General features: G+C 34.2%; 1 protein-coding gene across 2 annotated transcripts in view; it reads right to left on the bottom strand.

Annotated features, from left to right (window-relative positions):
• The window catches only part of LOC150085335 (neprilysin-1-like), a 103,108-nt gene that overhangs the window by 15,981 nt on the left and 68,471 nt on the right, over window positions 1–18,656 (bottom strand). For both annotated transcript variants that reach the window (XM_090373160.1, XM_090373161.1), the window contains 7 exons: window positions 17,371–17,448; window positions 11,914–12,032; window positions 11,228–11,286; window positions 11,003–11,054; window positions 10,715–10,782; window positions 7,703–7,839; window positions 6,653–6,718 (listed from right to left, as the gene is read on the bottom strand). In XM_090373160.1, the coding sequence (XP_090229286.1) occupies window positions 6,653–6,718; window positions 7,703–7,839; window positions 10,715–10,782; window positions 11,003–11,054; window positions 11,228–11,286; window positions 11,914–12,032; window positions 17,371–17,448 (579 nt within the window). The remainder of the gene's footprint in view (window positions 1–6,652; window positions 6,719–7,702; window positions 7,840–10,714; window positions 10,783–11,002; window positions 11,055–11,227; window positions 11,287–11,913; window positions 12,033–17,370; window positions 17,449–18,656) is intronic.

Raw genomic sequence — 18,656 nt, 5'->3', positions numbered from 1 at the left:
CTATAATTTCTAATACCTTTCATGTTTGGGGTTTTCATAAAAAAAAAAAGAAAAAAAACATCTTAGAAGAGCATTCCCCTCCTGTCTCTTCGTGTGATAGCTAAATTCTGTCAGTGCAGAAGTTTGCTTATCCAATTATTATTATAAACATTATACTCTGGCATGGCCACCAGCTCAGGAGAATTTACATTTTAAAAATGAATACAATCATTAACTGTATTTAGCAGTCATACAAGCTTGAATTGCAGTCCACTCAAAGTCAAGCAAGAGAGTGCATCTGCACTTGACCATTTTAGCTATATTTGACCAATTATGACAGTTCATTGGTATTTCTGGAAATATTGTATTTCTCAGGGTTTCTATGTGACCTGGAAAGTCATGAACCTACCAACCAACTGAGGACATTCCTTCTGGAAATGTCCACTTTCTACCACTTTGCTCATTTCCTGTTTTACTATGTAGGAATTTTCCTTTCATTCACTTTTTTTTTCTTTTTTTTTTTTTTTTTGCACTTTTTGAGGTTTCCTAAGACTTTGTGGTCATGCCACAGTGGAGGCAAGACTGACTCCTTGCTGGTATAGTAACCTCAAGTGTGTCTATTACTCATTCTAGAGACATTTTCAGTAAATTTCCTTCAAGAAAAAGTTTTTTTTTTTTTATCTTTAGTTGAATCTTTCAGTGGATTACTGCCAGCTTCAGTAGGCAGTGTTCGGGCCAGTGTCAATTTTCTTCTTTTCCAAAGTTTGTTCTCCCCTCTCATTCCAACGGGACTTTTCTATAGGAAATTTGATATTCAGTAGTATTTTTCCTGTTGTATCTTACCTTGAAATGTCTAGTTCCATTTCTATACTAGGTTATATTTTTAAATTTTTTGTATATTTTATCCATTTAATTTAATTTAATTTATATTTTTCATGAATTATCCATTCTGATAGTTCCGGTTCTGATTAATTTTCATTAGAGGATACCATATGGAGGTGATCTTTAGAAAATTTCTGCCAAAAAAGAAATTTTATCTTCAGTCTTCACTGAGTAAAATATGTACTGTGTTGTCTTGCACAGCACAGCAATGGACTACAGCCTTTCAACTCAGCCCTTTTGCAGGTTTAGAGGTTATTGAAATGCTATATCCCTTGGTTGTACTGGGTGGTGGAAGTGCCTTATGGTTCTTTACAAAGTGGGGGAAGAATTGGATGAAGTCCTTTTTTCCATCATTTTTTAATATATGAGTAATTATATTCAATCATTTATCTTTTGGTATATTAGTTTACAAATCCAAAAGACTCAAAAGTACATGTTGCAAAGGAAACAAGTTGTCTCAGCAAGCATTGTGTACTTTGGTATGATTTTGAAAATCATTTCTTTCTATTTCAATACAGAGCAGTGTTTTGTGGGTATACATAAGATTTAGTGTAAGCAGAAAATGAAGCTGGAGATTTTCATAAAGGTTAGTTATATAGTATGAATCAGAGCTGTACTACTCAATATGTTCTACGTTGATAATAATATTAGTAAAATAATAAGAGAAGTTTACCTCAATATAGTGCGTAGAACACTTCTGTATGATACCCTCCAGAAATTAAAACAGAAAAAACGACAACTTACCGGTACATTAGAGTAAAATATAAATAATTAAATAATCAATTTAACACAATTCAAATCAATTTAAAAACAATTCAAAATCAAATTAATGCAATTAAAAGAATCTAACGAAAATATTCAAAACGATTTTCCTCCCTGAAGCTGAAGCCTCAGTTCGTGCTTCTCGTTCAGCAGCGTCAGAATTAGCCTTTCGTGCCATTAACGAAAAACATACTTTTTTATTTAATGAAGCCAAAATACTTAACATTCAACGTAATTATACGCGACTATTAATTGCAGAAACCGTTGAAATTAAATTACACAAAAATTCGGTTAATGTTCGGCGGCCATATTTGATCTCCGACGCGCATGTGCGAAGACAAATAATCTCTATTTAAGTATCAGGTTTAACCCGATTCGGTAATTTTCATTCCTGTGATCACGACATACGGTCGAAAAATATTGTCAGCTTCAGGAAGGAAAATCATTTTGAATATTTTCGTTAGATTCTTTTAATTGCGTTAATTTGATTTTTAATTGTTTTGAATTGATTTGAATTGTGTTAAATTGATTATTTAATTATTTATATTTTACTCTAATGTACCGGTAAGTTGTCGTTTTTTCCGTTTTAATTTCTGGAGGGTATCATACGGAAGTGTTCTACGCACTATATTGAGGTAAACTTCTCTTATTATTTTACTAATATTATTATCAACGTAGAACATATTGAGTAGTACAGCTCTGATTCATACTATCTAATTAATTTTTAAACTCTTTTTGACTATTTCATTCACTTCCTGTCTCTCCAGCAGTAAACAATCGATACACACAACTATGGGATATTTTTTGAATGGCTTGGTACAAAATTACATTAAATCTACACTAAGGTACTCGGCCCAAAGTTACCATATTTCTTTTCTAAAGTATTGCCTTCAAAACAACATCGTTCCGAAGTTTGCCAGGGTGAATTTAAATCAAAAAATTTCAGGCATAAAACAACTAACACTGGCGACATCGTGTAATATTGTTAAGCTTGCCTTAAAATTTCGATATTCGAATAAACAAAAATACCTTTCTCAGGTTAGGAAGCTTCGCGATAAATTAAAAAATTATCTACATCCGAACGATTGGTCAGTATTGAAGACCTCCATAGATTTACGAAGGGAAGCACAGGCCTCAGAAATAAAAAACAGACACGTTAATAAGTTACAAACATTATCGGATAGGTCAAGACACGTTCATGCGAATTCTAACACATTGTCGCTGGCTTACGACCAAGTTCATACGAGTTGGGTGACATCACCCCCACAGACACACAACGTGTTACCACAGAATATGTCAGCTAGTTCACGAACACCCCCTTGCCAGTTATCCAACGAACCGACATATCAACAGGTTACAAATCTTTCCTCGTGTACATTATCACAGGACCAGATTTCGCTTTTATCCAAAAGGACTAAATTATAATCTACCACCTCGAAAACTGCCTAAAAAACAATGCATAATTGATATTGAATTTGGACTTCGTAATGTTCCACAAAAAGATGTATTTATTCAACAAGTTAACCAAGTAGTGAATAACATAAAAGAAACGAGACTTCCTAAATTGAATACACATGACAGTTCAGCTTTACGAGAACTTCGGGGAAATAAGGACATTATTATACAGAGGGCAGATAAAGGAGATACAGTGGTAATACTTGATAAACATGATTATATTAATAAATTAGATTCAGTTGTGTCAGATACCTCCACTTATCGTGAAGTAGACCCGGCACTGTTTACCAATTTGGTCAATCAATACAATAAAACGTTAGCCACGTATCGAAAAACCGACTACATTACTATGGTTCAGTTAAAGGAATTGAAGTCCAGAACATACAATATTCCTGCACTTTTCAGTCAGGTAAAATTACACAAGACTGGGTTTCCTATTCGACCTATTGTTTCCTACAGGAACTCGGCATTTTCATCCTTAGCCACACATATATATAACATTATAAAACCCTTTAGACAAGTAATACAATTTGGGATTAAGAACTACGATACATTATTTAATAAGCTTAAAGACTGTAGACTCGGCGACAATGACAATTTATTCTCACTAGATGTTACCTCATTATATATGAATGTAAACGTTGAATACACATTAGATATTATTTGGGATATGTTAAATAAAAACTCGACACCGATTAATTATACAAAGCTACCTATTAAGGAAATTTTTCACTTAATTAAACTGTTAGTTGAGGCTAACTACATCACCTTTTGAGACAAGGTATACAAACAAATTTTTGGATTACCAATGGGTTTGAGCCTGAGTGGCTTAACATCAGAGATCTATCTCTCAACGATTGAGCAGATACATTTGACACCTTTTCGAACTCGTATCACATACTATGGGAGGTATTTAGATGATGTTCTAGTTATTACCGATAGTAATACTATCCAAGACATTTTACATTCGTTTAATAATATTCATTCTAGACTCAAATTTACATTGGAAAGGGAGGATACAGATACTAAGTCATTAAACTTTCTAAATTTCACGCTTACCCGGGACTCGAATAAAATACAATTTAGCATCTATCGAAAACCCACAAACACCGGTATGCTTCTACATTATAATAGCTATCACCCGTTCACCTACAAAAGATCGATTATCTTTAATCAATTTCTTAATGCCTATAAATATTCAACAACGGAATCTGCTTTAGACTCAGAAATACAAATATTAACTAGCAGATTCTTAAACAGGGGTTATTCCATTACCACAATAAACCGAATTAGGATACAAGCTAAGGATAGGATACAAAATACTACACCAATCAACAATAGTAACATCAAAAAATACTTTATTTCTGTCCCATATGTTGAACAGTGGCACAAACAGCTTAACAGATTCTTTAAAGATACCGAATTTAAAATTGTAGCTAGGCCAATACAGAAGTTACACACTATACCGAACAATCGCTCGGTTCTTTCAGCGTTCGCAACACAAATTAATGATCTGGTATACATTTCTTGCGGTGATTGCGACTAGTCTTATCAGGGTTCGACCCGATTTTCTCTTAATATTCGTGTAAATCAACATGAAGCCTCAGTTCGTGCTTCTCGCTCAGCAGCGTCAGAATTAGCCTTTCATGCCATTAACGAAAAACATACTTTTTTATTTAATGAAGCCAAAATACTTAACGTTCAACGTAATTATACGCGACTATTAATTGCAGAAACCGTTGAAATTAAATTACACAAAAATTCGGTTAATGTTCGGCGGCCATATTTGATCTCCGATGCGTGGACCTTTACGCGCATGTGCAAAGATAATTAATCTCTATTTAAGTATCAGGTTTAACCCGATTCGGTAATTTTCATTCCTGTGATCACGACATACAGTCGAAAAGAATTGTCAGCTTCAGGAAGGAAAATCGTTTTGAATATTTTCGTTAGATTCTTTTAATTGCGTTAATTTGATTTTTAATTGTTTTAAATTGATTATTTAATTATTTATATTTTACTCTAATGTACCGGTAAGTTGTCGATTTTTTCGTTTTTTCCGTTTTAATTTCTGGAGGGTATCATACGGAAGTGTTCTATGCACTATATTGAGGTAAACTTCTCTTATTATTTTACTAATAAAGGTTAGTTGTGATATACTTTATTCTTTTCTTGAACATATTATATTTTGCTGACATTCATAAAAGAAGTTTGTGTAAATATAAAAGAGTATAATTCTGTGTTCATATTTATTTCAGAATCTTAGTTTAAGATAAGTGTAATAACATTCTCTTCTCCAGAGGGCTCCCACAAGGGGGCGTTCTCTCTGCCGCCCTCTTCGCCACATCTTTAGAACCCTTCCTATCAAATTGTACTAATTTTACCACCTACGCAGATGATATTAAGTTCTTCATCATCACAAAATGCCCCAAGTCTCTCCAGTCTATTACCGTGAGCTCTAACCGACAGCTACATGAACTGGAAAACTACCTTCATGCGATTGGACTATCCATTAATAAAGAGAAAACTGCACAACTCTCTATCACCAAGAAGAAAAATACCAACGATGTGAACATCATTATAGCGAACTCTCCAGTTAATAAAGTCACCCAACATAAAGATTTGGGTATCATCTGGGACAAAGACCTCACCTTCTTGCCTCACTTTAATGCCACTCGAACGAAAACATATTCGGCTTTATGGGCAGTAAAACAAGAGATCTCAAACTTCCATAACCCGGACCTTATCATCAAATACATTCTTCGTTGCATATTCCCAATTCCATTATATGCCTCGACTATATGGTCCTCAGCACCCTCATCATACCAAGCCAGGTTCCTCTCCCTGGAATTCTGGATCTTGAAATGGCTAAATAGGGTTGCCGGGCTAACACCTACAATCTCAAAATCTGTTCTGGTCACCAATCTTAATACGCTTCCTTGGAGGTATCTCATCATCTCTAGGAACCTTCTTACCTTCTCTCAGCTTCTATCCAGAAAACTGAAGTCACCCGATATTTGGGATATCATCGCCAGACCGTCCGACAGGAGAAGATGCCAGTCCAACACCTCCCCATACAGATCAAAGCTGCGTAGCATGTCCTCCCTGGACAACATGTTTCCACACAACTCCTTCCAGATATTTAATAGATTAGCCATAGACGTTGAGAAACTTTGCAAGGACAGAACATACAGAGCTTCCATTCTTGCAGACATGTATTCCTTAGTCATGTTCTAGGTGGACTCTCTGTGATGCTGCACTATCCACGCTCCGATGTATCCGTATGCACTTTTATTTGTTGTAACTTTATGTTTTTGTATTTGTTGTAACTTTATGTTTTTGTATCTTCACCAGTGGCTGTTTAAGGCCGTATATTGTATCTGGTTCTGTATACAACGTATTTGTCTATATTTTATGTTTTATCTCTGTATGTAACTCACGTCCTCTAGCTGCATAGCTGTAAAGGGACATTTCTTCGGAAAATAAATTGATATTAATAATAATAATAAAATAATAAATAAACTATCTTTAAGTAAATCCTAACCAAAAGCTCCTAGTAAACTTTCAATCTTACCCTGAAAGCTTGATGAAGTCCTCCATTATCAGCAATGTTTTCATGGAGAGTTTTTTCACCATCAACCTAAAATATTAACATAGCAGAATCAAGTCAGAAACTTAAATTTTCATGGAAAAATGGTTTAGGTAATATATACAATAGTAAAATACCATCATTAAGACCTATATTGAGAATTCGACCATAAAGGACATTATTTAATGTATCATCAATTTAGTAGCATTAAATATAAAGAAATTAGTAATGAATGAACTATGTAATATTTTTTTGTTAAAAAAAAGTACCAGAAACTATAGTGGCAATATAATTATTTTTGTACATTTTCTGAAACTATGAAACCTTGGTTTAGACTTTACTGTAATTTATTAATAATGTTTTTTCGATCCATTTTGCTTTTACTTTTTGATGACATATTTTGTCAGCTGCACTGAGGAAACTAATACCATGAATAATCAGTCTGTCTGGATCTTAACTCCTGAATCCCTTCCTTCCTTTACCATTTTTAATTCAACTTCGCCAAGTATATAAGTTATTTTGGTGTTGTTATTTTTCATGTGTACAACATTGCATTTTTTGGCACTAAAACATATCTGCCACTTAATTTGATCATAAATGAAATCTATACAGGTCATCCTGAAGGAATGCTGTTTGGTGCTGGTCATTAACCACTTTCCCAATCTTCACATAATCTGCAAATTTTTATATTGCGACTTGTACTCTTCATCAATGCTGTTTAAGAATATCATCCAATGTCACTCATCAGTCACATTGCTTACTTATCTATAACTCAAAATTCCATTCAAGAATAGTTTAAATTTTGGTTTATCTATTAAAAATTCAACATATACAATAACTGATACCATATATAAAATTTAAAATTTTTCCATCCAAATGAAATATCAGACTGTTCAATCTCTTTCAACTGGAAATTATAAAATTTCTACCCCTTCAGTTTCAAATTAACGAGGCTTTCCCCACAGTAAAATTATTTAATATATATTTTAATGCACTTAAAAAATTAAATTAAGCACAAAAATTAAGATTCATTACATTCTCTCCAACCAAATCAACAGGATATCTGGCATACTGATCCACAAAACATCTGGCTCTATTCCAGAATCGAACTTCAGCATCTGGGTCATCTGGCCATAATTTCTTTGCATTTCCAGCTTTATCATACTGCAATCCTACAAAGGAGAAAAGCATCATTCCATATAAACCATTTTCATCACTAATATCCCATTTGTAATTAGAAGTGCAAAAATGCAATACATATACAAAGTAATAAGTCCACTATTAATATTACAGAGACACTACAGTATTTTATTAAAACTGACATAAAAATAAAAGCATTAACTGATAGGTGACAAAAAGTTTTTGATTTTTGAATATACTCGTAGCTGCATCTGAAAGGCAAGTCATACCAAAAATGCTGTCCACATTTAGAATTAATGTATTAGTAGTGGCAAATGATGCAATTAAGCAAGCTTATACATCAGCCAGAAAAAAAAAAAAAAAAAAAAAAAAAAATGCTGTCCACCTGATCTGGCCATTCCTCCCCCCTCCCCAATAATTTGCCTAATTCTTCCTTAAATTTATTCAAACTATCTATCCACTTCCGCAACACCAAATTCTAGCAATCAGTTACTCTGGCTGAAAGCAAATTTTTGCACATCTATCCTGCAGCCATCCTTTTGCAATTTATATCCCCTTATGCACGGCTTAGAAAGAGAAAGGATGCTATCAATATTTAGGTCACTCAATCCATTTAGAGCCGTAAATACTTCAATCAGGTCTCCTTGTAATGCCTGGTTTTCAAGTACTGCAGTTTGCAGAACTAAAGTCTTTTGTGGTAAAAGTACCCTTTTATGTCCTTGATTAATCTGGTTGCTGTTCTCTGAACCCATTCCAATAGATCCACATCCTTTTTAAAATGAGGCTTCCAGACCTGTATGCAATACTCAAGGTGCAGCCTAACCATTGCCAGTGGGATAATCACCTACTTGTCACCACTGGTAAAATCCCTATATATCATTAACAAAACCCCATGAGCTGTCCCAGTAGCCTGGCTGCACTGCTCAGAGAATTTCAGATATGACTGTATAATTACTTCTAGAATCTCTTTCATTCTCTGCTGCCTTGCTAGTGGTATTACCTAATTGATGTGTTATTATTGTATGATATTGCTGCTGCCCACATGCAGTACCATGCATTTATCAACGTTAAATCTCATTTGCCACTTCTCGGCCCATGTGCCTAAGTTTTCTATATCTTGCTGCAGCAACATACCTTGATTCTGTCATTAACATGTTGAATGCTGACTACGAGTTAATTTGTATTTGGCGATCTGGCCCGCCCAGGACGCCAGCTATGAGTTAACTTGGACTGGTATGACTTGCCTTTCAGGCGCAGCTGCAAGTATATTCGTAGCAAGTATGTGCAACTGATGGACAGTTTGCTTCTGGGATAACAATGAAAAATCAACCACGGTGTCAGAAAACAGAATTTATTCACGCAAAGATCTAGCTTCTCTTAGCGCACTAAACAGTAATAGCGTGTTCTGCGGCGTTTTTTATTTCTCGTACATACTCGACACGGCTTAGTTGAGCGTGGTTTTTTTTCAGTTTGTAGTATACCCAACTGAAATTCTAAATAATGAATTTTATGTTCGGACCTAATCTTCTTTGAACATTTAGAATTTTTTCTCCAATCAAAGATTCAAATGTAACTTTTCTGTCAAGTTACGGGTTCAACCAAAAAGTGTCCATCAGTTGCACATATTTGCTACGAATATACTCGTAGCCGCGAAGAATTTTCTATTACATACGCCAACTACGAGATAATTCCCGAGGCTTTTTTTTACAACAAAAGCTTTTTTTATGAGTTTTGGTGATGAATATATATTACAATTTGGGTTTTGAATAATTTAACATGCCTAACTCAAATTGGCGTTGGAGACCAGTTTACCCAAATAAGCCTTGGTAGTCAATGTGTTAATCTGCCTGCCAACCTTTGTAATCATTTGCAAACTTAGACAATAAGCTTTATGTGCCCTCATCAGTATCATTAATAAATATTGAAAACAACACTGGGCCCAGCACTGGACCTTGAGGGAGGACTCCACTAATAACATTAGTCCAAGAAGAGCAGTGGTAACTTATAACCACCATCTGTCTTTTGCTACTCTACCATCCCTTTATCCATAGCAGTAACTTGCCCCTAATGCCATACTGCTCCAATTTTTATAGCAGTCTTTCATGTAGACACAGTATCAAGCCTTTATGAAATGTAAATGTCAAAATTATTTTTTTGACATCACATACATCCAGTTGCTTTGTTATTGCATCAAATCAGATTGGATGATTTCATGCAGTATCTGAATTGCTAATCAGATTGGTTAGACAAGATTTCTCTAAACAAATCCAACTGTGATTTCCCTATAACTCCATTCCTGTCAAGATAATCCTGCAATACTTCTTTAGCCACTGACTCCATTATTTTCCCTTGAACAGAAGTCAAGCTTATAGATCTGTAATTACTCACTTTGTCCTTTGATTCCCTCTTTGTGAATAGGAAGGATATTTGCACATCTCCAATCTAGGGGGACAGCATTTTTTTTTTTTTTTGGCTGATGTATAAGCTTGCTTAATTGCATCATTTTCCACTACTAATACACTAATTCTAAATGTCATTGCTCATCTTTAGTAATATATACAGAAAAGATGAAAACCTGTGAGGATCATATGCAGTTCAGTTTCCATTCATTCTTAAAAATCTACAATGATAAAAGTGTGTATGTCAGTGCGACAGCTCAAAACATTATAAAATTTAGAAACATAAAACTGCTAGGGGTGTCACCTTATTGTTATTTTTTAATTTGATGGTTTAAATTCTGGGTTATTAAAATTTCTCATTTCTAATTGATACCATTATGAGAAAATTTATCTGCAAGATTTACAACAAGAAAAATGGTCAATAACAGACACATGAAATATTACACTTGTCATAACCAAGCAAGTACTAATTTAGCTGAATATGTATATTACTGTTAAAAATCCCTACCTATAGTGTCAAATCCATGAGTTATTTCATGACTTATCACAGTTCCAAGTTTTCCATAGTTTAAATAGCTGAAAAAGATGCAAAGTAATAAACATCCCCAATGATAATTATCTGTGCAAAAAAAAAAGGAAAAGCTTACATAAACTTTGAAGAAAAAGAATACTTTTATTTGAATTTGACTGATAAAGAAATGCAAAAAATTTCTAAACTTATATTAAAAAAATATACTACTTATTTCAGTGTTTGTGGGAAGTACTGTTCAAACAGTTCATACAACAATACACTTACCTGGGTTGTGAAGGATCAAACATAGGATAGCGAAGAAGACCCATTGGTAGTACTGCAAAATAAATATCACTAATGTTACTAATTCAACATTATATGAAAATGTCAAATACTCTTGAAAATCAACTGAAATTTATATAAAATTAACACTGTTTTTCCTGAAAAATGGATACTAACAGCAGAATGTAATGGAGTAGTCCTAAAAATTGAAATTCTTGAGCTACTTACTAAGGGTATTCCTTGTTGCAAAATAATATGCTCCAACTTGTAAAGGACCTCTATACATGCTAATGGGAAAAGCAAAAAGTTTATGAAATTAAATTTCCAGCATATGAAAAAAAAAGTGTAATCTACTTACAATAAAAACACTGCAAGAATTTATATTTCAATCTTTAATAGTATTTAAATACTTTACACTATCCAATTAATGCTGTGTAATTAAAAATAAAAAAGTATAAGAATTCAACCAGCTGCTAACTTATATTTCATAGAACAGTTCAAGAAAAAATTGATAAATACAAATTACATTCTTAGTTTTAGAAAAAATTAACAAAAAATTTAATTTTCATGCTTGTTTATTATTTTTCTGAATGGCATAACTAATTACCTTTAAATACTATACATTATCAATGTGCTGCTAATGCCTCTTTAACACTTGCCAATAAAGAACATAGTAAAATCTTTAAAAGACTTCAGTGTAATATCAGAATGGCTAGAGATAACTCCATATATTTAAATATCAGAAAACATAATTTATAATTTTTAAACTTGTGATTCACTATGAAACCTTTATAGATTCATTCTACATCTCAAGTTATGATTATTCTATATCTCAAGATTAACCATAAAAGCTATTCATCAAATTATGTCTTTCACTTTAAATGTAGCTTACATTTTATACATATAAAATTTACCTTTCAATATCTCCATAATGTTCATCTTTTGGCTGTGTAAGTTTCTGAAGTTCATTATACACCAAGAATCTACTCAATTTCATCATATTCCGCAAAAGGCTGTCATTAGAAATGTCTAGCTGGGGAAAAACAGAACATAATAGTTGTACTAGTATTATATACAAATATTTTCATGTGTAATACCAATATGTATGGACCAGCCCTCTCTCCAACCCTCCAAATTTGGTGTTCAAAAGGGTGCTTCATTTTAATAGAACATAAAATGTTTATTGTATTACACTTCTTTTCATAAGTTTAGTGTTGCCATGCTCAATTTATAAAAATAATGTTCATTCTATATCTCATGATTTTAACAGATCTAATGATGATTTGGCTGAATGAAATTCTGTTGCCCTTTTCTAAACTGGGGGCAATAAAACTTTACACTACTAAAAACAAAAATTCTAGTTCTTGAAAGAACTTATCACTGCCAATGCTGTATCTCCACTACTCCACTATGAAGATCAGCTGCTAACTTACAGAAGATAAATTTTTGCCTTTCTTCATAACTGACTTCTGCTATCTTTAGCTGTTTTAATTATCATTGTCATCAATACAAGGGTGGTAAATCATGATTCAATCAAGCAGATGGTACTACCAATTTAGGTTTGATCTGCCAACAGAAAGGTAAATAGGGGAAGTTTCTTGTAAATTTAACAGCTGTATTGTTAATGGGCTTCTTGACTGGGTACTTTTTCTTAGGTGCCATAATTGGTAAAAACAAATTTATTTAATAGAGATAGTGTCCAGTTGAACAGAAGAAATGCAAGTCTTGCTGTTTTTTTCGGTCTTGCACTTTTCGCGATGGATTATGGCTTTCATGAGTCTCTTTCTTTTTTTAATAAGCCCAAAGTCCCTGTCACAGGCCATGAAATGCTCCAAAACAAGATAATTCATTTCAATAATATCAAAAATTGTTTTTGCCATTAGGTAAGATAGTCTGTAATCAAGTCACAAAGGAGGTTAGGCAAGCAAAGGCAGATTATGAGAAATCTTTGCCAAAGGATGCAAAGAAAAACAGTAGACTTCATTACTTATGTAAACTCTAGAAGGAAGGGGATGAAACAGATTGGTCCACTTGATATCGACGGTCCGATTGTTGATGATTCTGCTCAGTTAGCTGACAAACTGTATGACTATTTTGCATCTACATTCACACATAAGGAATTCTGTAGGAAAGTGGACACCAGAAGCTTATCAAACTCTAATAGGAAGTTCAATTATTTTGCAATAACTGAGAGCAAAGTGGAGGAGAAATTGCTGAAGTTAAACATAAGGAAGACACCTGGGGTGGATAGGATCTTTAGAGTTATATTAAAGGAGACAGTAAAGGAAGTAATCAGGCCTTTATCTAGGATTAGGAGGGCATCATTGGACTCATGGGAGGTTGCCACGGACTGGAGATGTGCAAACGTATCCCCAATTCACAAAGGGGGATCAAAAGGTGACAAGAGTAATTACAGACCTGTTAGTTTAACTTCTGTTCCAGGGAAAATAATGGAGTCACTGGATAAAGAAGCACTGCAAGATCATCTAGACAAGAATGCAGTTATAGCTAAGACAAAACATGAGTTTGTTAAGAGGAAGTCTAGTCTGACCAATTTAATTGGATACTACGATGTGGTCACAAAGGAACTGGATGTAAAAAATAATTTTGATATCATATACTTGGATTTTAGGAAAGCTTTTGATACTGTTCATGTGAAAGACTACTGTAGACGTTGGAGCAGTATGGCATTAAGGGCAAGTTGCTACAATGGATAAAAGGATGGTTGACTGGGAGAAGACAGAGTGGTAATCAATAGACACTGCTCTTCAAGGATTAATTTATTAGTGAAGTTCCCCAGGGGTCCGTGTTGGGCACATTGTTGTTTTCTGTATTTATCAATGATACTGATGAAGGTATATCATTCTTAATGTTCAAGTTTGCAGGCAATATGACAGTTGGTAGGTTTGTAATGACAGTAAGGATGGTACGCTACTGCAACAGGATTTGGAAAAGTTGAGCAGATGGGCTGAGAGTGGAAACTTCAGTTTCCACTCTCAGCCCAGCTGCTCAACTTTTGACAAATGCAAAGTACTGCATATGGGTAGCATCATCCCCCAGAGTAACATACCAACTGTGTGATACTACACTTAGGGTGGAAAATGAAAAAGACCTAGGGGTATTTGTGCAGTCAGACATGAAGTTTTCTGAGCAGTGCAGAAAGGCAGCAAGAGCAACTAACTCATGGGGTCTTGTCAATGATACATATAACTTTTGCTAACAGGGATAAGGAGGTGATTATCCCCTTGTATAAAGTAATGATCAGGCCACACCTTGAGTACTGCATACAGGTCTGGAGACCTATTTTAGGAAAGCTGTTGAGCTACTAGAACAAGTGCAGAGAAGGGCAACAAGATTAGTGAGTGGACCAAAGGGTTGCTGTTTCCAGGATAGCATTATCATAGGCATATGATGCAAGAAACTAAGCTTATACAGCATCAACCAAAAAAAAAATAAAATCCTATTTCACACATTCGTTTGCTTTAAAAGTTTGTCCAGTTCTTCCTTGAATTTATTTAAGCTATCAACTTCCACGACAGATGGAAGTTTGTTCCAGCAGTCAATTACCCACTAGCTAAAGGCAAATTTCTGTTCTCTGTTCTACAACTGTCTTTCTTAATTTGAATTCATGCCCCCTCCAGTTTGTAATCTGAGCAAGAGGAAGAATGCCATCATCATCCTGCTCAAACCATTCAAGGCCTTATACACTTCAATCAGATCATCTCGAAGGTGCCTAGTCTCTAGACACGGCAATTTGCAGAACTTTAGCCTTTCTTGGTAAGAGGACCCCTTCATTCCCCTTACCAATCTCTATGGGGTTATTGCTACCCATATGCAGTACTTTGCATTTGTCAATGTTAAACTTCAGTTGCCACTTCTCAGCCCATCTGCCCAGCTTTTGTAGATCCTGTTGCAGAAGCATGCTGTCATTATTGTAATTAACAACCCTGCCAACCTTTGTATCATTTGCAAACTTGGACATTAAGCCTGATATATCTTCATCAATATCATTGATAAATGCAGAAAACAACAATGGGCCCAACATGGACCCCTGGGGAACTCCACTAATAACATTAGTCCTTGAAGAGCAGTGTCCATTAATTACCACTCTCTGTCTTCTCCCTCTCAACCATCCTTTTATCCATTGCAACTTGCCCTTAATGCCATACTGCTCCAATTTGTACAGCAGTCTTCCATGTGAAACAGTATTAAAAGCTTTCTGAAATTCAAATATATGATATCAAAATTATTTTTTTGCATACAGTTTCTTTGTGACCACATCATAGTATCCAATCAAATCGGTCAGACAAGACTTCCCCTTAACAAACCCATGCTGTGTCTGAATTATTACTGCAGTCTTGTCTAGACAGCCAACAAGTGATAGGCTTAAGTTCTGCAAATTCAGTGTCTGGAGACGAGGCACCTGCGAGGTAATCCGATTGAGGTGTATAAGGCCTTGAATGGTTTGAGCAAGCTCAGTGCTGATGCGATTCTTCCTCTTAATCAGATTCTGCACTTGAGGGAGCATAAATTCAAATTTAGGAAAGACAGTTGTAGATGTGTGGAAATTTTCCTTTAGCCAGCGGGTTGTTGATTGCTGGAACAAATTTCCATCAGTCATTGTGGAAGTTGAAAGCTTAAATAAATTCAAGGTTGAACTAGACAAAACTTTTGGATTGAAGGGCTGGGTGAAATGGGAAGAGTTTTTTTTTTTTTTTGGCTGATACTATATAAGTAAATGCTAAGTAAATCATAGTGAAGAGTAGCATTTGGTTTTTATTTTGGACCACACACAGTTTTTGGCCCATACAACAACATGTCTAGTGTTAGTTATTTTTGAAGTCTTTACCTTGAAAAAGCATGATGTGATTTCATTTCCCCCCTGCTCAGAGTTACCCTCATGCCATATACATATGTGGTTGTTATTATTTGTCGAGCCGTGTATGCGGAGATTGTAGCAAGACAACTGGTGTGAGTAATACATTCTGGAATTTGTAACTATAGGAACAAACAGTACTTGCTGCCTGTCCATAGCACAGACAGCAGTTATGCTACCAGGCAACTGACAATCAATGGTATCATTTTTTATTATGATCTGAGCCTTTTCTTCTTTTTGTTGGTGTACCCGCAGTTCATTATTAGCTTGTTGTTTGATACCAGGAACTGAAACAGCTTTCATTGCAGTATTGATCTTATCACAATGGTTACAAGTGTCTAATTAAGGTCTTCCAAATGCTAGATTAGGAAGTCTTTCTTCAAAACACTTCCATAATATTTAAGTGTAATTTGACTCCATGAATATTTTTCTTTAAATACTCATTACATTCTATTAATATTTAGGTCAGGACTCAGGTACTCTTTTTTTTTTTTATTGAATATGACTTATTTCATGTGGAACTGATGTTATGTGACAAGAAACTAGATTTCTGTCATCACTAGTAAACTTAAATTTATATGCATTACACTCTGGTTTTCTTCCCCTTTCATCTGTGTACAGCAGTAATTCCACTCTTTTCTTTTTTTTCCTGAACAGTCTGTAGGTGCCAAGCAATCAAAGCAAAATGTCTTATTGTAAACTTGAACATGCTCACTGTTACCATTGGGAACAGTATAACAAAATGTTTACCTTTGACTGCCAGTCAGGTCATTGTAGGTTCCATGACACTGCCTACCTATTTTTATGAGTTTAAGCCAATCCATAATATATGTTCCTTATTCTTTGTCAGTTAAGTTAGAAAACTGAAGAAAAAGAGTGTATACTCCTTGGAGAGATTCTTTCAGGCATATTTACACTTGCAGGAAACTTCTTCTGATGAGGTTTTTTCTGAGGGATTTGTTTCTTTGAAGAAGTTGTGTACAGCTTACCAGCTTGTCATCTAGTTGGCCAATCTTTTCTTTGTTGTGTCCTGTTTTTCCTTACAGGTTCAGGAGACAAAGTAGGTATGGAAGTGATGTTAGGCACGATGACAAAGGAATAGAAATACAATTTTCCAAACTATGCCCTACTGAGGGAAACACAAACAATTATATTTGTGCATTTTACTAGATGATACAGTGAATGAAAAATTACAAGTCCTAATTTATTTTAGTTTCCAGTTAGCTTTATTATTAAGTGACCAGATATCATTTTTCCCAGTTTTTTTTTTTTTTTTTTCTTTGCCCCAGAATTCTATACAAAAATCTTGCATATCCTCTCCCACAGCTTCCCAACATCCTTTTAACGCTTGTTATTTTTTAACAGCCTCTCACACTGGTTTCATTATTATTTCTTTCTGTCAATCAAAATGCATAAACAAACATAATTATTAATTTATAAAATAATCATGGTAAAAATATATAATTTCTCTTATGTAAAAGAACCTGCTACATACCCTTGCATAAAAACTTTCTACATGTTCAGTTTCAAGCAGATATCTAGGGTATCCAATCTCTTCTCTCACAGCAGCTAGCTAAAATAAAAAACTGAAGTGATAACTATATAGCAATGTCAATAAATTATCTTTACTAATAGAGATTACTGATTAAGGAGTAAAAGAAATGATAAATAACTTCAGCAAACCTTAATATTCTTTTGATATAAAGAAATAATATGTAAAACATGAAAATTTATCAATTTTCATATCTGTGCCCAAATAATGTGACTTGCAATTATTTCACAAAACAGTCAAGCTTAACAAAATAAGCAAACAAGCAAAGCAACATCACAAAGATATATAGTATAAAATAATTTTAATCACTGACAAAATGACTTATTTTTAAACAAGTTTTTGAAATTTTTTTTATAAATCAATTACATTTAACAGAATATGGTTACTTCATTTGCTAATTTTTTTTTGGACAGAAGTTACTGCATCTTGAATTGCATGCATTATGTAGAAAGCTTTTTGTAAAAAATAATAATGATGATGTATTAAATATTGACCAAGAGGATGGAATCAGCATTTAGTCTCCTAAACTCATCGAGAGAGAGAGAGAGAGAGAGAGAGAGAGAGAGAGAGCATTGTGCTGACAGTGGAGAATGACTAAACTTACAACTAGACTGAACGGCTTAAAGACACCTTTAAGCCCTTCAGCATAATGAGAAGAAAGCATTATATTCCCCCTCCCCAAGAGATGGAGCCTGAATGTGAAATATTCCAACCAATTCTTTGTGCAAAGCATGCAAGATATTCTTTAAAATGGATGACACCTGACATTTTTTAAAGTACAGTCAATCTGAAAGGTATTATATTTAATATTAAATATGGGATATGCAATCACAACATCAAAAACATTCAATTCGCTGCACTTATTACTTGTTTAGTAGGTGAAATTTATTTTGTGAAAGGATGGAATTTCCATAGTGGAATGTCTGTTGACGAAATCCCAAAGATTTCATCAACAGACCAAAAAAAAAAAAATTCAGACTAAATTCAGGCCTTATCTAATTGAAAGTTATCTGAGGATGTAATCCTAAAAGAGAATTCTGGAACAACGTAATAAGCAATTAATCAGTTTAGTGAACTGAATGTATTAGATTTCTGGTTCCACATCCCTTATTTTGGATTTCATAAATATAATTTCAAAATTGCTAAAAAAATTCTGCTACAAGCAAATATGCAAATAATGTCACAGTACCAATAACTTTTAAAAAGATGACACTGATAACATCATAAAA

This window comes from Mastigoproctus giganteus, chromosome 5, assembly GCF_048544385.1.
Source record: "Mastigoproctus giganteus isolate SK-2022 chromosome 5, ASM4854438v1, whole genome shotgun sequence".
Lineage (NCBI taxonomy): Eukaryota > Metazoa > Arthropoda > Arachnida > Uropygi > Thelyphonidae > Mastigoproctus > Mastigoproctus giganteus.
The sequence above is the reverse complement of the archived record's forward strand: the minus strand, read 5'-3'. Positions and strand labels throughout refer to the sequence as shown.